Source organism: Bufo bufo, chromosome 5 (assembly GCF_905171765.1).
Source record: "Bufo bufo chromosome 5, aBufBuf1.1, whole genome shotgun sequence".
NCBI classification, from domain to species: domain Eukaryota; kingdom Metazoa; phylum Chordata; class Amphibia; order Anura; family Bufonidae; genus Bufo; species Bufo bufo.
In genome coordinates, this window is record NC_053393.1 from 187,539,377 (window position 1) to 187,562,685 (window position 23,309).

General features: G+C 41.0%; 1 protein-coding gene across 1 annotated transcript in view; it reads right to left on the minus strand.

The window, feature by feature from the left end:
- Positions 1-21,006, minus strand: part of CD226 (CD226 molecule) — a 79,438-nt gene extending 58,432 nt beyond the window's left edge. The window contains exons 1-3 of the mRNA XM_040432355.1: positions 20,893-21,006; positions 20,458-20,787; positions 3,070-3,423 (exon numbers count right to left, since the gene is read on the minus strand). Coding sequence (XP_040288289.1) covers positions 3,070-3,423; positions 20,458-20,787; positions 20,893-20,935 — 727 coding nt within the window. The 5' untranslated portion in view covers positions 20,936-21,006. The remainder of the gene's footprint in view (positions 1-3,069; positions 3,424-20,457; positions 20,788-20,892) is intronic.
- Between the last annotated feature and the right edge of the window lie 2,303 nt (positions 21,007-23,309).

Below are 23,309 nucleotides of genomic sequence, written 5' to 3' on the forward strand. Positions count from 1 at the left end.
CGAGTGCTTGTCCTTTCTGTACAAGTTCGTGTGGATTCTCCCTGGACGCGCGCACCGCATCACTGACAACGGACTGCCGCCTGTATCTTCTCTTGACCAAAACACTGATACGTAAATGAGGTATAAGACTGCGGGATCATCAGTAACAAGCGGTCCTGCAAAAGTTTGTTAACTATGAACTGGCTGAGAATCGGCCAGTCTAATGCACCCTTTAGATTTTGTTTCACTATACAAAAAAATTGGTTGCCTTAACCCACCAGACAATAAACTATTAAAATTCACTTCTTTTTTTTTTTTGAAAGCCAATATATATGGCACATTGAATAGTTCTATTGTATGACCAAAACATATTGACACTTGTACATTTTCTGTTTAGATGGGTAAACTCAGAAATTGTAAAAATGTGACTCAAATTCTGACGTAGTAAAACAGAGAATATTAAAAGTTCAGGCTCAGACATAAAAAAGAGGTGATTCATAATTCTCAAGACCAAAGTTTAGTGGTTCAGGAAAGTATCTCAGAAATGGAGGATGACAGAGTAATTTTTGTAAATGTGTTACTCACTCTTATGAATTAGTAAATTTATTACCATGGCTGGTAAAAAAAAAAACACTGACGGAATGTCACTGTTTTAACTTATAACCAGGGGGCTTTGAATAAATGGAGTCGTTCATGACATAGTCTAACTCTAAGGGTTCATGCACACGACAGTATTTTGCGTTCAGTATACTGGCCGTTTTTGTAGTTCAGTATGCGGTACATATACTGAACCATTCATTTCAATGGTTCAGCAAAAAAAAACGGAAGTGTCTCAGTGTGCATTCCGTTTCAGTATTTCCGTATTTCCGTACCGTGAAAAGATAGAACATGTCCTATTCTTGTCCGCAAATCATGGTGCTTGGCTCCATTCAAGTCAATGGGTCCACAAAAAAAACGGAACACATACGGAAATGCATCCGTATGTCTTCCGTTTCCGTTCCGTTTTTTGCTGAACCATCTATTGAAAATGTTATGCCCAGCCCAATTTTATCTATGTAATTACTGTATACTGTATATGCCATACGGAAAAACGGAACGGAAAAACGAAACAAAAACGGAAACACAACGGAAACAAAAAACGGAACAACGGATCCGTGAAAAACGGACCGCAAAACACTGAAAAAGCCATACGGTCGTGTGCATGAGGCCTAAGAGGTGGTTATGTAGACCTAAAGAGGTTCCTGAAGTATAGAAAAAAGAGTTTTGTATAGGTATCAGATACAATGCCAGACACAAACCATGAACAAGCCAATGGCACATTTTGTGAAAAGGACAGGAGCCAGGACCCCTTGTTTTAATCCCAGACTAACCTTTTAGCAATGATCAACACTAATAAGTAAAGTACTAAGGGGAATTGGGATGTTAAAGGGTTTCTACCACCACATTTTGACCTAATTAGCTGTCTGACACTAGCGATCTGCTAGTGTCTGCTCTACCTAACCATGCTATTGTAATTCCTTTCTCTGCAGCGGTTACCCTAAAAAACGTAGTTTTATTGGTATGCAAATGAGCCTCTAGGTGCTATGGGGGCGTCTTTTCAGCACCTAGAAGCTCTGTCCACTCACCATTTCCGCCGCCCAGCGCGCTCCAGCCCGCCCCTCTCCTCTAGATTGACAGCCTACTCGCGCCTGCGCCGTGTGCTTCTGTATTCGGCGCAGGCGCAGTGACTGTCTCCCTCCGCCGGCATCTTCACTGTGCCTGCGCCGATTACAGCGCAGGGAGCAGTCCAACAGTCACTGTGCCTGCGCCGAATGCAGAAGCACACGGCGCAGGCGCGAGTGGGCTGTCAATCTAGAGGATAGGGGCGGGCTGGAGCGCGCTGGGCGGCAGAAATGGTGAGTGGACGGAGCCTCTAGGTGCTGAAAAGACACCCCCATAGCACCTAGAGGCTCATTTGCATACCAATAAAACTACGTTTTATAGGGTAACCGCTGCAGAGAAAGTAATTACAATAGCATGGTTAGGTAGAGCAGACACTAGCAGATCGCTAGTGTCAGACAGCTAATTAAGTCAAAATGTGGTGGTAGAAACCCTTTAATGCAATGCAGTATAAAATCACCCCAAACACAATACGAATAATACAATGGAGACTCTTTGATGAGTAACAAACCATTCATCCCAGTCACTGTAGTTCTGAGTTTGTGCTTCAGGTTCAAAGATCTTATAGAGGTCATCTTAGCTCTAGATATTGATGAATAATGATTAGGGGGTTCTACACCCACCACACCACCAATCAAGTGTTCTCAGGAGATACTGGTACCAGAAATCATTGTAATATTTGAGGCAAAAAAGTCCTCTCTCCCACTGAATGGTTTAAGAGGACCTATCTGGGGGGTATGGGTGTCCTTTTTATTAAAGAAATCAAAAGTCCTCAAAAGTTATTTAGAAAAATATGATTTTAAAAAAATGAAGAAAATGTTTTTATACTACACAAATTATATGTAAATTAACCACATCTCTGCAGAAGTTGGGTCTGAAATAAAAACAGTGCTGTATACAGTATTTAAATAACTGTTTTGATCCCCAAAACAACAGAAGAATTGTTCCTCCCCAAAAGATTACTAAAAGTTTATTGGGTACATTATATGTACCCACAATGTCATTAAGCCCTCATGCATGTGACTGTACTTTTGGTCTAATCCACATTTTATAAGGTCCAGACCCAGACCTGTTCATTTTATATTGGCCCGCAAAAAGTGTCGTCCACATGCTGTCCGCATCTGTGCGGCCATTCCACAAATCATAGAACATGTTCTATTCTTGTCCACTTTGGGGACAAGAATAAGCATTTCTATCATAGGGACCGAGGAAAATGTGGGATGCACATGGCCTGTGTCTGTAGTTTGCAGACTGCAACATTAATACTGTCGTGTGCATGAGGCCTAATAATAAAACTCATCTTCTGACAAACAAACATACAGCCACGATGCTGAATACATAAAAATGTTATGGCTTTTGGAATACAGTGATTTAAAAAACTCTGCTTAAGTGGTTAGGTATTCTCAAAACTGAATAGATAAATAACCTTACCTGTGTTCTGTAAGCGCACTTCTATGGAAATGGTATGATTCTTGTCATCCAACCAAAAATGACACTGATAGAGTCCTTCATCAGTGATGGCAGCTTGGCGGATTGTTAGAGTAATATTTTGAAGGTCTGAACAGTTTAAAAAACTGTGCTTACTAAAATCAATACCGTATGATAACAGTTTCCTTCCATTCATTAGATGTTCACAATGCGCAACTAAGTCCATCTTCCCATCTGTAAATTTTTGCACCGTCACTTGTTTCACATGTCCTAGTAAGGTGTATAGGAAGTTCAATGTGATGTCAGTGTTTTCTTTAAAGGTCTGGTGAGATGAAGGCACAATAGGGCCAAAATCATCTACAAAGAAAAAACAGAATGGAAGTATAGAAAATGTAAAAAATCATCATATAATCAGTTTAGTAGTTATGACATTAGACATTTGAATATACAGAAATTAACTAGGCCTGATCTAGCACAAGTTGGGGTTTAACGGTTGTAACTTTTTTATTTGTTGGACTACCAAAGTAATTTTTTTTTTAAATTTAAATGTGACACATTGGGCTTTTTATAAAAATTTTTTTGCAGTTTTTCATTTGTTTTATTAAGGGAAAACTATGCAAAACAAGTCATTTTTTCAAACTATCGCTCTTTACTCTTCAAATATGCAAACTGATACCAAAATAAATTATTAAATCGGGTTCCTATTTTGTGTTGGTCACGTTTTCCATTTATTTGTATTTTATTATATTTTTCATTATTTTTATTTTTTTCATTTACCGCATTTTTTGCCCTACAAGACGCACCTTCCCATAAGACGCATCTAGGTTTTTGAGGAGGAAAAAAAATAAATGTTTAACCAAAAGGTGTGCTTTTGGTGGGTTTTGAACTAATGGTGGTCTGTGGATGACACTATTATGGGGGATCTGTGGATGATGCACTGTTATGGATCTGTGGATGGAAATGTTATGGGGGGATCTGTGGATGGCACTGCTATGGGGGGGATCTGTGGATAGCACTGTTATGGGGGATCTGTGGATGGCACTGTTATAGGGGATCTGTGGCTGGCACTTATGGGGGATCTGTGGATGGCACTGTTATGGGGGATCTGTGGATGGCACTGTTATGGGGGCATCTGTGGATGACACATATATAGCATCTTATGCTATATATGTGTCATCCACAGATATCCCCCATAACAGTGTCCCTGTGTTCAGTAAATAGTGACCCTAATACAAGTGGAGGCCGGCAACTGGTGTTAAAATCGCTGCGGGGCCCGGTGCAGTCACTGTACTCTAATACACCGAGCACCGCATACACCAGTATTCAGATGTAAACTGTAGGCAATTGATATGTTAACTAAAGGCAATCCATATTTAAACTACAAGGTAGCGCAATCCGCAGACCTTAGTACTCACTATTAAACACCCGTACTTGCAGGCAGGCTGGCCGGTCACACACTTCCTCACGGCGAATGCTCCGCTTGCTTCATTAATAAAGTGGGCACTGGGCAGAGCATGCACCGTGAGGAAGTAAGTGACTGGCTAGCCTGCTTGCAAGTACGGGCGTTCAATAGTGAGTACTAAGGTACGTGGATTGCGCTACCTTGTAGTTTAAATATGTATTGCCTACAGTTAACATATCAGTTGCCTACAGTTTACATCTGAATACTGGTGTGTGCGGGGCCCAGTGTAATAGTACAGTGACTGCACCAGGCCCCACCCACCACTAGTTGCCTCCAGCCCCTCATCTCTTCCCGCTGATACATTGCAGGCTGCGATGTAAAAATGGCAGCATTCACACCATAAGACGCACTGCCACCCCCTTCCCCCCCACTTATGGGGCGAAAAATATGGTATTTGTATTCTATTATATTTTTAACTTAAATTGTTTTTTGGGGCGCATAATATGTCCCCAAAGAGGTAATTTATATATTTTTAGATTCAATATTAGAACTACATTTTTTTTTGTATTTTGCACTATATCCACTGTAACTGGGGCATGCAAAGGCAGAGCTGATGAGGGTCTGTAGCTTTCTTATGCCCAAGACATCCACCAGTTACATGATCACTAGGCACAGAGGAAGGAAGAAAACATAAATGGTAATAAAGTGTTTCTGTCTTCTCCTTGGGTACCCTGGCTATCACTGACACCCCCCCTGCTTCTGGTAGATTGCAGAAGCAGGAGCTTTCACCCTGTGCTGTACATGTACGGCGCTCTGGATTAAAGCCCAGGACCAAGTACCGTACATGTTTGGAACTTAGTCATAAGGGGCTTAAACATAACAAACTATATTTCTCTAACTGAAAAACAACTGTGATAAAAATATAGGCGGGATTAATAGCCTAAATGAGTCACTCTGTTGTTGGATTCCTTTCACTAAGGGGTTGTGCATGATTAGAAAACCATGACTGCTTTTTCCCATACAGTGACACATACAGTCAGGTCCATAAATATTGGGACATCGACACAATTCTAACATTTTTGGCTCTATACACCACAACAATGGATTTGAAATGAAACAAACAAGATGTGCTTTAACTGCAGACTGTCAGCTTTAATTTGAGGGTATTTACATCCAAATCAGGTGAACGGTGTAGGAATTACAACAGTTTGCATATGTGCCTCCCACTTGTTAAGGGACCAAAAGTAATGGGACAGAATAATAATCATAAATCAAACTTTCACTTTTTAACACTTGATTGCAAATCCTTTGCAGTCAATTACAGCCTGAAGTCTGGAACGCATAGACATCACCAGACGCTGGGTTTCATCCCTGGTGATGCTCTGCCAGGCCTCTACTGCAACTGTCTTCAGTTCCTGCTTGTTCTTGGGGCATTTTCCCTTCAGTTTTGTCTTCAGCAAGTGAAATGCATGCTCAATCGGATTCAGGTCAGGTGATTGACTTGGCCATTGCATAACATTCCACTTCTTTCCCTTAAAAAACTCTTTGGTTGCTTTTGCAGTATGCTTTGGGTCATTGTCCATCTGCACTGTGAAGCGCCATCCAATGAGTTCTGAAGCATTTGGCTGAATATGAGCAGATAATATTGCCAGAAACACTTCAGAATTCATCCTTCTGCTTTTGTCAGCAGTCACATCATCAATAAATACAAGAGAACCATGCCCACGCCTCGACACTACCACCACCATGCTTCACTGATGAGGTGGTATGCGAAAGGGTCAAGAGCAGTTCCTTTCCTTCTCCATACTCTTCTCTTCCCATCACTCTGGTACAAGTTGATCTTGGTCTCATCTGTCCATAGGATGTTGTTCCAGAACTGTGAAGGCTTTTTTAGATGTCGTTTGGCAAACTCTAATCAGGCCTTCTTGTTTTTGAGGCTCACCAATGGCTTACATCTTGTGGTGAACCCTCTGTATTTACTCTGGTGAAGTCTTCTCTTGATTGTTGACTTTGAGACACATACACCTACCTCCTGGAGAGTGTTCTTGATCTGGCCAACTATTGTAAAGGGTGTTTTCTTCACCAGGGAAAGAATTCTTTGGTCATCCACCACAGTTATTTTCCATGGTCTTCCGGGTCTTTTGGTGTTGCTGAGCTCACGGGGCGTTCCTTCTTTTTAAGAATTTTCCAAACACTTGTTTTGGCCACGCGTAATGTTTTTGCTATCTCTCTGATGGGTTTGTTTTATTTTTTCAGCCTAATGATGGCTTGCTTCACTGATAGTGACAGCTCTTTGGATCTCATCTTGAGAGTTGACAGCAACAGATTCCAAATTTAAATAGCACACTTGAAATGAACTCTGGACCTTTTATCTGCTCATTGTAATTGGGATAATGAGGGGATAACACACACCTGGGCATGGAACAGCTGAGAAGCCAATTGTCCCATTACTTTTGGTCGCTTAACAAGTGGGAGGCACATATGCAAACTGTTGTAATTCCTACACCGTTCACCTGATTTGGATGTAAATACCCTCAAATTAAAGCTGACAGTCTGCAGTTAAAACACATCTTGTTTGTTTCATTTCAAAACCATTGTGGTGGTGTATAGAGCCAAAAATGTTACAATTGTGTCGATGTCCCTATATTTATGGACCTGATTGTATGTCCATACTTTGTGTCTGGTATAGCAGTTTCAGCTCCATTGAAATGATTAGGGATGAGTTTCAATACTACACACAACATGCGGCGCTGTTTTTGGAAGTAATCTGCTTTTAAAAAAAATATTTCAGGACAACTATAGGAGCCTCAAGAATTGACCAATGTTCATATAAATCACCGGCAACTCCATAGTAAAATCATTAATATTACTGGAAATATCTGTCACTGTCTCCCCATTCCCATAGTTGCTTTTTTTTGAGAGAAGGAAACCTTACCTTTATGGTACAATTGATTACGTGAATTTTTTTTATTGCATTGTTTGTTCCAAAACATTTTATTTTACCTACAATCGGATGTAAAAAATGATAATCTTTCTATTTATGTAGATTTCAGTACCAGCTAGGCACAAGAAAGCAACAAGTTTAAAGGGAATAAAGTGTCGTCAGAAAGTGATTTATGGTTTAAATGAAGTTTTTATAACATATGAATTGTTAATTTTTAAAAAAAATTTGGTCATTTGTAAAATATAAGAGTGAAACTGGATCGCACATCCTCAATACTATGCTTTTATCTAATAACTGCTTCTCAGCATTATTAACATTGCTTCTCAGCGAAATTTATCGTTTACCTACCCCTATGTTGCATGCTGTAGTTAGATGCTGCATTAGTATACAATTTTATCAAAAAGCATAGGCCCACTCACCACGACAAGGTTGCCTCTTTGAATGGGACCCTACCCTAATTTTTGGTAATTTAAAATTTTTATTTTCTGTGTCATTATGTATATTTAAAAAAAAAATAAGCACAATGGCCATTAAACCTAATAGTAGTCCCCACTTTTGTTCTGTACAGATCACTTTTCAGCAGTCATCTCATTATTACAGGCAGGATTAGAAACAGATAACAGACAATAGATAAAATAGGATCCACCATTCACAAAAGGTGATATCACAGATTATCTACTCCCTCCTGACCTCCGCTCAAGTCACAAAGCATGCCTAGAAAACTCTTCAATAGAAATCAGTGAGTTCCCCTCCAGACCATCGTGTCTATTGACCATGTTGGCTGCTGTAAAGCATAACTCTAAATGCTGTTAACAACAGCTCAGGCAAGATAGCTGCCCTCATAATCATGGAAACCTGGCTTCTGCTATTATTTTCCCAAAGCGATCTCTACATACTTCACAGGAAAACAAGATGACGGAATAGTTCTGTTAATGTCAATCAGCATAAATCCAGAAATGACCCTATGTAAAAAAAAAAAAAAAATCATAGCAAAGCTGCAGAATAAAATAACTTTTTGTAGATTTGTGGAGTTCTCATGTAAAGTTCATCCTTTAAAGTTTTGATCTCTAATTTTTTCCAGTGGGTTTGTGGGTCACCTAACGGTTCACTAAAACTTGTTTGCTTTATATCACAGAAAGACATTAGCAAATTCATCTTGTCCACAATTCAGAAATGTATCCTTTTTACTTTCCACCTTTTTTCTCTGTTACATTGAAACCATTCTAATTATTTCAGTGAAGTTGTGGAGCTTCAGCAATTACCGGCTGCTCTACATTAAAAAGAAGAGATCAAATATAATGATCAGATAATAGTATAGTAGGGAGAAGACTAAACATCTAAAATGTTACATTTGTGCTAGAAATTATATTCAATCTAGCAATTATTTCAAGCAAACTTTAAATGACTCATTGATAAGATTAGAAAAGTTCAGCAGTCAGCAATGAAAAATAATTCTAAAAGGGGCTGTCCAACATAACTGAAAAGTGGAGGTGTGAATGACTTTTTGATCTCTTTTTATAAATTTTTTTTAGATATGAAGAGATTGAAGTAATGAAAAAAATGGCCATTTTGTTTTTTTGTTCACCATATGGGATACATATTTTGATTCATAACAATGCTAATGATCATTATTTTTAATGTTTGTTTTTATTTTTTAATATGGGTAAAGGGGGATGATTTGAATTTAGCTTTGACTTTTTTTTTACACTTACTTAAAAGTCAAAGGTTAAAAGTCCATTCTGTTGTATAAAACAGCAAGCACCCGACAGCTATGGCATCCAATCAACTCCTGCATTGATGCCATCTTTTAGTGCCCGACGGAAATAGCCAAGCCAGTGCTAAGCTATTTTCTGCGACCTGATAGAAATAAATGGAGGGTGGCTTCACATGTGCATTGCACCCTCTATCACTTTCGGGGCTCTGTTTTCATTGTAGGTCCCAGATATGGGACCCGCACCTATCAGACAATGGGGGCATATTCTAGCGATATGCCCCCATTGTCTGAGATGGGAAAACCCCTTTAAAGTGGTTAATTACTATTATTAGTGTACAGGGTGGGCCATTTATATGGATACACCTTAATAAAATGGGAATGGTTGGTGATATTAACTTCCTGTTTGTGGCACATTAGTATATGTGAGGGGGGAAACTTTTCAAGATGGGTGGTGACCATGGCGGCCATTTTGAATCCAACTTTTGTTTTTTCAATAGGAAGAGGGTCATGTGACACATCAAACTTATTGGGAATTTCACAAGAAAAACAATGGTGTGCTTGGTTATAATGTAACTTTATTCTTTCATGAGTTATTTACAAGTTTCTGACCACTTATAAAATGTGTTCAATGTGCTGCCCATTGTGTTGGATTGTCAATGCAACCCTCTTCTCCCACTCTTCACACACTGATAGCAACACCACAGGAGAAATGCTAGCACAGGCTTCCAGTATCCGTAGTTTCAGGTGCTGCACATCTCGTATCTTCACAGCATAGACAATTGCCTTCAGATGACCCCAAAGATAAAAGTCTAAGGGGGTCAGATTGGGAGACCTTGGGGGCCATTCAACTGGCCCACGACAACCAATTCACTTTCCAGGAAACTGTTCATCTAGGAATGCTCGGACCTGACACCCATAATGTGGTGGTGCACCATCTTGCTGGAAAAACTCAGGGAACGTGCCAGCTTCAGTGCATAAAGAGGGAAACACATCATCATGTAGCAATTTTGCATATCCAGTGACCCCCTTAGACTTTTATCTTTGGGGTCATCTGAAGGCAATTGTCTATGCTGTGAAGATACGAGATGTGCAGCACCTGAAACTACGGATACTGAAAGCCTGTGCTCGCATTTCTCCTGCGGTGTTGTTATCAGTGTGTGAAGTGTGGGAGAAGAGGGTTGCATTGACAATCCAACACAATGGGCAGCACATTGAACACATTTTATAAGTGGTCACAAACTTGTAAATAACTCATGAAAGAATAAAGTTACGTTAAAACCAAGCACACTATTGTTTTTCTTGTGAAATTCCCAATAAGTTTGATGTGTCACATGACCCTCTTCCTATTGAAAAAACTAAAGTTGGATTCAAAATGGCAGACTTCAAAATGGCCGCCATGGTCACCACCCATCTTGAAAAGTTTCCCCCCTCACATATACTAATGTGCCACAAACAGGAAGTTAATATCACCAACCATTCCCATTTTATTAAGGTGTATCCATATAAATGGCCCACCCTGTATTATATTTTCACATAGTTTAAGACACAAATTTCAATCAGGTTAGCACAGCTAGCTACCAAGGGTCCTGAAGGGATTGTGCCTACGTTTAAAAGACAAATTTTGGCTGTCCCTGTGCAAAAATGGTTGGGACTTATGTAAGCCCTGGTTAGGTTTGGGGAGTTCCTGGGGGTGGTACTTAAAGGGTTTCTGTCACCCTGCAAAACTCTTTTTTTTTTTTTGGGATAGTTAGATTGCTCATAGTGCGATATAGCAGAATATAATGCTCTTACTTACTTTCATGCGGCCGATTCTTTATAAAACGAACTTTTATAATATGTTAATGAGGGCTCTACCAGCAAGTAGGGCGTCTACTTGCTGGTAGCTGCTGCAGAAATCCGCCCCCTCGCCGTGTTGATTGACAGGGCCAGCCGTGATCTCCTCCTCCGGCCGGCCCTGTCAGTAATTCAAAAATCGCGCGCCTCGCGTCATTCGACGCAGGCGCTCTGAGATGAGGAGGCTCGTATCCTCAGCACTCCCTCAGTGCGCCTGCGCCGATGACGTCTTCTCTTTCGGTGATGTCATCGGCGCAGGCGCACTGAGGGAGTGCTGAGGATACGAGCCTCCTCATCTCAGAGCGCCTGCGCCGAATGACGCGAGGCGCGCGATTTTTGAATTACTGACAGGGCCGGCCGGAGGAGGAGATCACGGCTGGCCCTGTCAATCAACACGGCGAGGGGGCGGATTTCTGCAGCAGCTACCAGCAAGTAGACGCCCTACTTGCTGGTAGAGCCCTCATTAACATATTATAAAAGTTCGTTTTATAAAGAATCGGCCGCATGAAAGTAAGTAAGAGCATTATATTCTGCTATATCGCACTATGAGCAATCTAACTATCCCAAAAAAAAAAAAATGAGTTTTGCAGGGTGACAGAAACCCTTTAAATGTTCCTGAATTTACCAACTACTATGTTGTTAGGTATATCAGTATAACTTATAAGTCGTCTCTCAAGGCACATAAATCCTCCGACACTGCAAAAGAACAACTTGATCAACATGTTTAAAGGGAACCTGTAATTAACTTTATGCTGCCCATACTAAAGGCAGCATAAAGTAGAGACAGGTGAGTTGATTTCAGCGGTCTGTCATTTAAAAGTTAAAAGTTAGTGGTTGCCGAGAACCAACCTTGCAGACTGGGCCTGGAAAAGAGTCACAGTCACCTGAGAAGAGTCATGGTTATTCATGAATTTCTGCTCTCCCGCCCACCTGCTGATGACTGACAGTCTTCTACCTAGTTTACTCCCTTTCTCTCTAGGAGAGAACTGCCAATCATCAGCAGATGGGCGGGGAAAGCAGGAGATTATGAATAACCATGACTCTTCTCAAGTAGATTTGACTCTTTTCAAGGCCTGGGCTGTAATAATTCTAAAGCTGGTTCTCGGCAACCACTTACTATAAGCTCATGAGTGTCATACCGCTGAAATCATCATTTCTGTCACTACATTATGCTGTCCTCAGTGAGGTCAGCATAAAGTTGATGACAGGTTCCCTTTAAGAATCTACTGTAACAAAGTGTATGGTAAAGTCCTGGAAGAGGTTATAGGGCACCCAGAATCCTCAGCTGGGTGTGATAAGAGAATCCCAAAAGGTATGTTGTCTCAGCAAAGCATAGTTTGCTGAGACCGGTTATTTAAGCCTTTGCACTGGGATGGATTTTTTTGGACTGGTAGATAGGTTGGTAGTGGGACCTACCAGTACACACCCTTACTCCAGTATGGCTATTCCCCCTAGCCTGAAGAGATCCAGGTGTAGCTACTGGGATCATTACAGGGGAATAAATAAAGGCCTCAGAGCCCCAGTCAGTGTCAGGGTAGGCTGGCTATGAGACTATGTGGCTGTGCTAAGTCTGATCTCCCAGACAAGCTGAAGGCATAGGTGAGAGACATTCTCTGTATTAGTCAGAGTCCAGACGGACAGGTGTTTCTTTGTCTTTTTTTTTATATGCTTTATGTGCCGTGACTACTCCCAAGTGAAATTTAACTTAGAGGTCCTGCATTGTGTTGTGCTGTAAGAAAATTAAACCACTATTTACCTGGAAATCTGAAAGTGTCATTACCGACCTCCCTGCAAGTACATGATCCCTATGCTACATATAAATTGATCACAATGGTTGACCAAAATGTGTCTTGAGAAGATGTATGTGCCTCGATAACCCAATACTGATATATTCTTCTTTAGTCTAAGGGTAAAAGAAGTTGTCAGTGCACTTTGCATATGATTCTTCATACTTTGAGTGGAGTGAGCCCCTTATATACATTTTCTAATGTTGGTAAGCATGCCTGACAAGTGAACAAACTGGGACACAAATGTGGCTACTATTTACAGCATTAATCTTGTCCATGGGCTAAACGCATTCAAAGTGAGCTGCAATACCACGCTCACACCATACAAAAAAGTGGCAATGTTTCTGAGAAACAATAACAATGCAGATCTTATTCTAAACTCATACATAATGTTGAGCAAATCGAAGTTAAAGTGGACTTTGATCCGACTTTTAAGAAAAATTTGATTTGCCGCGAAGCCAAATTTCCAAGTTCTTCGTGATAACGAATCGTTTTTCCATGAGATGGTGGTAAAAAAATAAATAAAAAATCATACTTCCCTTATCCATTTGAGTGTGAATAGGCCACCACAGCCATCTTGCTTGAAGATCCCACGCGAAATTTTGTGCGCGGTGACGTATGATTTCACCATACCGGCCGACATGAGGCCAAAACATCATGTGCCGCGCAAGATGTAGCTCTGGATTATCAAGCAAGATGGCCACGGCGGCCTCTTCATGCCCAAAAGGATGTGGTAAGTACAATTTAGTTTCGTTTTTTATGACCAACCACTAAAATGCTTTTATAATGATCTCAGATACCGCAATCAACGATGAATGTGGCATCTGATGGGTTCAATGATGGGGGGGGGGCTCAGTCCAAAAAAAGTGCTTTGTGACATAGTAGTAGTAGCGGCATCCTGTGCAACTAAGATGATGACTGCGATACTGCAGAATTTTCATCTGTTTTGGTAAGTACAGGCCATAAGTCTGTTCACATAGATATCCATCTAGTTGCTGATACTAGAGCCTGAGAAAGATTAACGGAGGAAAGTATTTATTTCTTTAATTAAACAATCCTTTTGTTTATGAAATTCTGTAACACGCATAATTTACACCTTGCCTCCTAAATCATTCTTCCTGCCGTTCCTTGTAAATTCAATTCCTTTGTAGATCCGTATGTATTTAATTATTCTGTTCTCATCTTAAACTGCATTTTGCATTAGCAAAAAAGAGAACAACTGCTACTATAAAGGTATTTCAATTTGTAGTGGCATGATGTGGAGCTAATGTTAGATACGACTGCTCTTATGATATTTTCAAGAGATTAAAGCTCTACTGATTTTCTGATCATTTACACATAAATAGCATTATTTTCCATAATTTAATAGATACAAATATGCCATAAAACTATAACAGCAAATGAACAAAACATAAATGATTTTGTTTTGGCAAGTGGGCGCACATAATTTGATAAAAAAATGCATGCTAACAACCTTAGATCTCTTAGTATAGGACATACAGCAATAATGCAGTCAGGTATTATTCATATATTCAAGCCAAAATCAGGAGCGGATTAAAAAAGCAGAGAAAGTAGAAAGGACAGACATGACTTCTCTTCCCGGTTTTGGCTTCCAAACCTCAATGTGTGTGTGACTGCTTACATTTTGGTTGCGCACTCCTCCTATCTGTCCAAAGTACAGTAGAGTTCTTCACCTGTGAGAGGCTGTCCCCTCAGGTGAAGAAGTGCTAACCTGAAGCTTGAGTGACAAGGCTGGATAGTGTTGACTGAATGAAAGTTAACGAAATGGACTTTGATACGAATTTTTGGAAAAATCTGATTACTCACGAAGCCGAACTTCCTCGCGCTTCGTGGTAACAAATACATTTTTCCTGTAATAGCAGTAAAAAAAAAAACATACCTCATCCATTTGCTCTCAGAGAGGCTGTTGGAGCCGTCTTGATTGAAGAAAACGTGCCAATTCGCGCGTGTGCTGATGTGTGACATCACCATGTCATCACACTGGCTGGGGGTGTTGATGTCATCAGTGACAGCAACGGCCTCTCGGCGAGCAAATTGATGAGGTAAGTTTTTTTTGTTTTTTAACCCCTGATTAACCCCTGAAAGACCTCAATGTGACTGTCAGAGGCCGCAATCAGCATTGAATGCATCATCTGAGGGGTTTAATGGCGGGGGGTGTTGTACGGTGCGATCAGTGTTTCCTGTCATTGTGCCCGCTACATAAAATGGAATGCGATTCGTGACAAAGTAATTCTTAACTAATCAAATTTCTTTGTGAACTTCGACGAAGCAGCCAAATCGAATTTTTGATAACTTCACTCATCTTTAGGGCTGGACATCTCGCACCTGCGCTGCTACTTCCAGTAGTGGTGCAAGCTTAGAGGCAGTGACTGTTCATGCTCCACTGCCCAGAAATATGCATGCACAGTCGCTACTCCAGTTGTTTCATCTGTGGAATTTTAGGTAACTTTCTAAGATGCATCACTTGCTCCTCAAGAGGTGTATAGCCAGTACAGGTTGTACAGGTGCTACCTTTGTATAGGGCTATTTTTATGTATGGTTTTATGCCATTTTTTAGGCGTTTGCTATCTGTTTTATATGTTTTATTAAATTGTATACCTTGGCTACTTCAGTGCTCCCATCGGAGTGTGCCCCTTTCATTCACTATTTACTTTTCCACTCTGTGCCTGAGGGTGGGCCATTAAGGTGAGCACCTTATCCATCTACGGTGAGAGGTTGAGCGGCTGAGATTTCTATTTAAGTTGGGACCATGACTTTTTGTTAAAGGTAGACCCTGTGTTATCCATATCCACGTGCTATCTGTCATGGTAATCCCGTCTGTGATGATATTTAGATGACTGCTGAAAAGTGATAGCTACAAAGCAGGAATTGTCAGCCCATTATTAGGCTTGGTAGCTTATGAGAAAACTGTAGGATTTTAGGATTTTATTTTAGTGACATGGAATATTAAAAATAACTTCACTAAATTTCTTAAAAATATACAGCAGCAGTTTGACTTTTTCTTATTTTTCAAACACGTTTTACTTTTTTTTTTTTTTTTACCCTCTAGTAATCTCTTCTGTCAGTATGTGTTTAGACTGACCATTTACTTACTGCAAGTGCATTAGACATCCAGCAGATGCAGAAATGAAATGATGGCAGGAAATATTTAGATATGCCTCTGATCACTATGTGGTGTACACAATGCATACGCTTTCTTATCCTTTTTCTAGTGGTTACATGACATAGATCAGCTCCTTGACTAAAACATATTACCAACAGATGCCAGGACTCTATACATTCAGAATGTGACTGAAAACATAAAGGAAGTCCCTCATTCAGGACATTCATCTTGCAGAGGAGAGCTGCTGCACAGAACTGCTCCCATCCTAGATGACACAGCTCAGCCATGTACTATGTCAGGGGTGGGGAACCTTATTTCTGCCGAGGGCCATTTGGATATTTGTAACATCGTTGGCGGGCCATACAAAATTCTCAACTTAAAATTTTGACTGCTATTAATATATTGACTTAGTAAGTTACATAAATTGTGGTTCAGTTTTACGAAATCTAGAGCGTTGTATTTTTACAGCACAAAATGGTGCCTGCACATATTACATAAAGTACAGGTGCCATTTTGACCACACATAGCAGTCTACTTTTTAAGTTCGGAATGTTATGTATTTAGTACTTTATTTGGCATTATATCAGCCCTCCCACCCTACATCAGCCTCAGAACAGACTCCCATGAGACCTCCCAGCCTCAGATCAGACCCCCCAGCCTCAGATCAGACCCTCATGAGACCCTCCCCAGCATTAGATCAGACTCCCATCTGACCCTCCCCACCCTCCATTAGCCTCATATCAGACCCCTATAAGACCCCCCAGCCTCAGATCAGACCCCCATAGGACCCCCCAGAGTTAGATCAGACCCTCCCCAGCCTTAGATCAGAACCCCCTTAGCCTCAGATCAGACCCTTATCAGACCCTCACCATCCTCCATTAGCCTCAGATCAGCCCCTATCAGACCCCACCAGCATCCAATCAGACCTCAGATCAGATGTTTAAAAAAATGAATAAATAAACTTACCTGCTGATTTCGCAATCGTGAATATATTGGAGCACTCTATCTGCATATAAAGCTATTGTAATGTTCTGCCGTGCCAACCATTTTCTCCAGTCTCAGGAAACTTATACCCACGCCTGTATTTTGCGAGCATTACGCGAATATTACATTGCAGATTTTTCGCGATCAAGAAAATAATCTGGAATTCGCGAATATGTGACGAGTATTCTACCAAATATTCGCGAAATATCGTAAATTGTCCCTGTTGCTCATCACTTATTAGGAATCTTATTCTCAATTATCTCAGACAACCCCATTAGGAATCCTGAGACGCAATGTGTACACCTGAATTTTCAAGATACCTTATCTGTCTCTGTCCTTTCGACAAATATTATTCATATTAATTACTCTGTCACAGTTAAAGGGATATTTCGGTTGTTATCCCCTATCCACAGAATATATTATAGTACATTTGTATTGTGCAGCAGTTATGTGCGGTTCTGCTGAGATACCGCAGCTATACAGAGGGACAAACGCTATTGGAACAACTAATTGCCACTGGTGTGATATACCAGTTGCCCCTCAAAAAAACTGAAGGTGGACTCATGCTATAAGCCTCTCATATATAATCCTGAGGAACAATTTAAAAGGGATCTGATTGAGATTGTGCAGAAAGCCCGAGAGAATGGGATTATTACTGACAAGGAGGCCAAATGTTTGATTCCGGATCATTCAAGAGTGGCATGTTTGTGCATGCTTCCTAAAATTTACAAGCATGCTACATGCCCGCCGGGACGCAAAATTGGCATGGGCAATCTATGTGAGCCAGCTTGTATGTTGATCTATTTCATATTAAAACCTTTAGTTTAGCAACTACCATCTTTTTTAAAGGACACAACTGACATTTTGCGCCGTTTGAATGGTTTACAACTGGAACCAGATATGTGGATAGCCACCTGTGATGTAGAATCATTATATATGAGCATTCGACACAAGGATGGGATTGAGGCAGTGAGATTCTTCTTGATGATGTCCGACGTCAAGGAACAAATGGGTGAGTTTATCTTAGAATTGTTAGAGTTTGTACTCACCCACAATTATTTTTTATTTAAGGATGTCTTCTACCTGCAGCTCCAGGGGACAGCAATGGGGGCGGCCTGTGCGCCGTCCTTTGCTAATCTGTTCCTGGGGCTGTAGGAGAGGAAGATTTTCCTTACCGATTCGAATCCCTCAATTGGCGGGGTCCACATGTGGGCCTGCTACATTGATATTTTCATCGTGTGGCAGGGCCCATAGGCTGGATTCGGTCGGTTGATGGAGTCATTAAACAATAATGATCTGAACATCAAATTGACTTATAGGATCGATAAATGGAATTTGGATTTCCTCGACGTCAGAATTTCAGTTGCTGAAGATGGGCAAATTTCCACATATCTATTCAGAAAAGAGACATCCACAAATGCGCTGTTGCATGCCAACTCATGTCATCCCCGGAACTTGATTCATAATATACCACACAGTCAGTTCCTACGACTTCAGAAATATCTGCTTTACAAAAAGAATAGTTTGAAAAACAGGCTCAGGATCTCTCCAAGAGGTTCCAGCAGAGGGGATATCCGGTGAAATGTACGACACAAGTGTAACGGTCACGTACACACACACACAGGGGGGAGGATAGTGACCACTGTGCTCCACCCTCACCCCTGGCCCTGCCTACTTGCCTCACGAGTCCTGATGACAGGGGACAACTGGACGGCAGTCCCTAACTTAGGATACGTGCGGGAAGGACAGACAAGACAAATAACGAATAGTGAACGGACCGGGTCAAAACCAATAGGACAACGCAGTACAGAGGGATAAGCAAAGAATGGTCAGGAGAAGCCGGGGTCATAAATACCAGGAAAGTCGAGAAGTACCAAAGGAGTCCGCAAAGAATAGTCAGGTGGAAGCCGAGGTCAAAATACCAGGAGGGATGCGCAGTACAGGAGGAGCAGGCAAAGGATCGTCAGGGAACAGGATCAGGTAAGTATACAGGTATCCAACAAACGCCAGGAACCTAAATTAACAGGCAACCTGTGGCCAGCAGGCTGCCTGTATTTATAGTGGGGAGTGAGGGTCATGTGACGTGGCCAGCGTCACATGACCGACAGACCGACCAGTCGAGCACCGAGTGATCAGCTCGGCGCTCAAGGCAGACCTTGGAGCAGGGAGCCTCCCAGCTAGCAAAGCCGCCCTGGGAACGAGGTCAAACACAGATCCTCGCTCCCGAAGCTAAGCAGCAGGTCTGCGGCTGATGGGAGACCGAGTGCGCCTTCGGCACCCCGTTACAACAAGGCTATAAGAGAGCAAAAGAAACCAGTATAGATAACTTACTCCAAGTCTGCCAAAAACGGACAGGTGAATATGATAAGGCGCTGTTAATATCCACATATAATCCTCAATAGAGATAGATCCAATCAGCATTGTCAAAATACTGGGAGGTGTTACGTCTGAATCTGACTTTGGGAGAAGTTCTCCCTGAAATTCTATAAATATAGGGGATCCAAATGCCAAAATTGTATTTAACTTAAAATAAAAATAAAATAAAATACATCACTTATAAAACTAACATGTTTCATTCTCCATTAACATCCAGTATGGCTGTATATATGTCTGCTGCTAATATATATAATTGTCACATATATAATGTGACTATTGGCAGTATATTACTGTCTCTTATCTAGTATAAAGCAGTATATAATACAACCATTTACCTCTATAGTTTTGCTCTCAAGTGTATTGGTATTATTTCAATTTATATAGTTCACATTTATAAATGTGCTATTTGCACATATAAATTTGTTGACTGATGATGGATAAAAAAAAATATTTGTACCGCTTGTATTGTGTCCACAATTCTCCTTATTTTATTGCCTTTAAGTTGATATCATTTCTTCTTTAATAATATATCCTCAATGATGATGAGGTTCATGTACTCACTGTTAGTGATTAGTTCTAGTTGTATACTGACTGTGGCGTCCCACGTGGTAATGATGTCGCTTACCGTTTACCTCAGCCTCCCTCAGCTATGTGCAGGCAATATCTATGCAGCAGTCGCGCTCACTGGATCGAGGTAACTCACACAGTATTGCGGCTCAATCTTGGCGTCCCACATGTTACAGCAGGTCGCGTTTCGGCTGCTGGAATGTTCATAAGGTTCATGAGATTGTGACAGAATTGTCCATGGAGCACTCCACACTTGTCCTTATCTTTCCAGCATGAACAGTATTTCCTCAATGGGATAATCAATTCTTTTAAGTGGGTCTTGTATTTCAGAGGATATCCTGAATGAAACCTATCTCACCCAGCCCTGTCAATCTCATGCCTACAATGTTGCTCCGCGTAGCGTCACAAGCGCAGAGGATCTGCTGCTGCTACCGGAGCAGCAACTGCGCATGCGCCACTACACTTCCAGGTATCACTGTCAATCAAGGGTGAGGGAGAAACCTCTTGAGCAGGGGGCGCATCCCTTCATTGCTCAAGAAAACTGATGAACAAAAGATTCTCCTTTAACACACTATACAAAAAGTTACATATGTAAAGAAAGCATAAAAGAAACCTAAATACAAAAATAGAGTAGGATTTCTTGAGGTTTCCATATCTTACCTGCTTGCACCGCTATTACTTTTTTTACGGATCCAATCGGAAACACAGCCAGGTAACAGACATAGATCCCAATATCTGCTTTTGATGTTTCATTCAGGATAATAGACAGATCTGATGAATTCTCCGCTACAAATGAAAGTCTATTCATGTACTTTTGTAAAATATATGTTCCATAACTTTTGTGAATAGTACACATTGTTTCTTCAAACGATCCATTGACCTTAGACCACTGAGCCTGAATGAGAGTTTCTTTGCCTGAATACTTGCAGTCCAAAGTTATTGCACGTCTGAGTATTAAAGTGCTATCCACTATTTCTTCGAGATGAACAGCTAGAAAAAAAACACAAAACAGCTCTACGTTTTTACACTGTAAGGTCCACAACATGCATACACATAACGTTACATTGAAAATTGCATGAATATATAAAATCTTACATTCAATCAAGTGCAAGAAGAACAGACAAATTATTATGTTCATCTTTTCAAGTCGAGGATCTTCACACTTCGTAGAAAGAGGAAAATAAAGACAGCTTCTGACTTGTGCACAGCAACCTCATTTCCTTTACTGGCTTCCATAATTAGCTTAAATAAAGATACGGAAAGGCTTGTGTCAGGGGGATGGACTCAAAAACTCATAGTAAAACTAAAGTCTACCACAGAACTTAAACTCATGTCAAACCATACAGATATAGGTTAAAAAGACAATTTTTACATACTTTCGCCAAATTATTTAGTATTGCTTTTCCTACATGCCAGTAACTTTTCCTACATGCCAGCTATTTATTCTAGATGATTTTTAAAAGGGTGGTGCCAGGACACTTATGCCTATCCACAGGAATGGGGATGTGTCCAATCATAAGAATGGGATTCTCCCATTTGAATAGAGTGGCCGTCCTGCATTCACACTGCTACTTCATTCAACTCTATGGGACTGTGTAGATAGCGGAGTACAAGCACTGGGTTATATCAGGCAGCCCCGTACGAGTGGAAGCGAGCATGTTTGACCACTAGAGGTAAGCAAATACACTGCGTGCAGAATTATTAGGCAAATGAGTATTTTGACCACATCATCCTCTTTATGCATGTTGTCTTACTCCAAGCTGTATAGGCTCGAAAGCCTACTACCAATTAAGCATATTAGGTGATGTGCATCTCTGTAATGAGAAGGGGTGTGGTCTAATGACATCAACACCCTATATTAGGTGTGCATAATTATTAGGCAACTTCCTTTCCTTTGGCAAAATGGGTCAAAAGAAGGACTTGACAGGCTCAGAAAAGTCAAAAATAGTGAGATATCTTGCAGAGGGATGCATCACTCTTAAAATTGCAAAGCTTCTGAAGCGTGATCATCGAACAATCAAGCGTTTCATTCAAAATAGTCAACAGGGTCGCAAGAAGCGTGTGGAAAAACCAAGGCGCAAAATAACTGCCCATGAACTGAGAAAAGTCAAGCGTGCAGCTGCCAAGATGCCACTTGCCACCAGTTTGGCCATATTTCAGAGCTGCAACATCACTGGAGTGCCCAAAAGCACAAGGTGTACAATACTCAGAGACATGGCCAAGGTAAGAAAGGCTGAAAGACGACCACCACTGAACAAGACACACAAGCTGAAACGTCAAGACTGGGCCAAGAAATATCTCAAGACTGATTTTTCTAAGGTTTTATGGACTGATGAAATGAGAGTGAGTCTTGATGGGCCAGATGGATGGGCCCGTGGCTGGATTGGTAAAGGGCAGAGAGCTCCAGTCCGACTCAGACGCCAGCAAGGTGGAGGTGGAGTACTGGTTTGGGCTGGTATCATCAAAGATGAGCTTGTGGGGCCTTTTCGGGTTGAGGATGGAGTCAAGCTCAACTCCCAGTCCTACTGCCAGTTTCTGGAAGACACCTTCTTCAAGCAGTGGTACAGGAAGAAGTCTGCATTCTTCAAGAAAAACATGATTTTCATGCAGGACAATGCTCCATCACACGCGTCCAAGTACTCCACAGCGTGGCTGGCAAGAAAGGGTATAAAAGAAGAAAATCTAATGACATGGCCTCCTTGTTCACCTGATCTGAACCCCATTGAGAACCTGTGGTCCATCATCAAATGTGAGATTTACAAGGAGGGAAAACAGTACACCTCTCTGAACAGTGTCTGGGAGGCTGTGGCTGCTGCTGCACGCAATGTTGATGGTGAACAGATCAAAACACTGACAGAATCCATGTATGGCAGGCTTTTGAGTGTCCTTGCAAAGAAAGGTGGCTATATTGGTCACTGATTTGTTTTTGTTTTGTTTTTGAATGTCAGAAATGTATATTTGTGAATGTTGAGATGTTATATTGGTTTCACTGGTAAAAATAAATAATTGAAATGGGTATATATTTGTTTTTTGTTAAGTTGCCTAATAATTATGCACAGTAATAGTCACCTGCACACACAGATATCCCCCTAAAATAGCTAAAACTAAAAACAAACTAAAAACTACTTCCAAAAATATTCAGCTTTGATAATAATGAGTTTTTTGCATTCATTGAGAACATGGTTGTTGTTCAATAATAAAATTAATCCTCAAAAATACAACTTGCCTAATAATTCTGCACTCCCTGTAGAAGCTGACGAAGTGAAATTCGATCCGAATTTCAGGAAAAATTTGATTTGCATCAAAGCCGAATTTCCTCGCGCTTCGTGGGAACAAATCACATTTTTTCCAAAAATGGCTGCTGCACGTGTTTGGACATGGATCAAGGAACTCTGGGAAGGCGGGATCACCCATAATGCCATGCATGCAGCCAATCAGCAGCCAGCCAGCCAGCCCTGTGATGTCACAGCCCTATAAATAGCATCAGCCATCTTAGATTCTGCCATTTACCA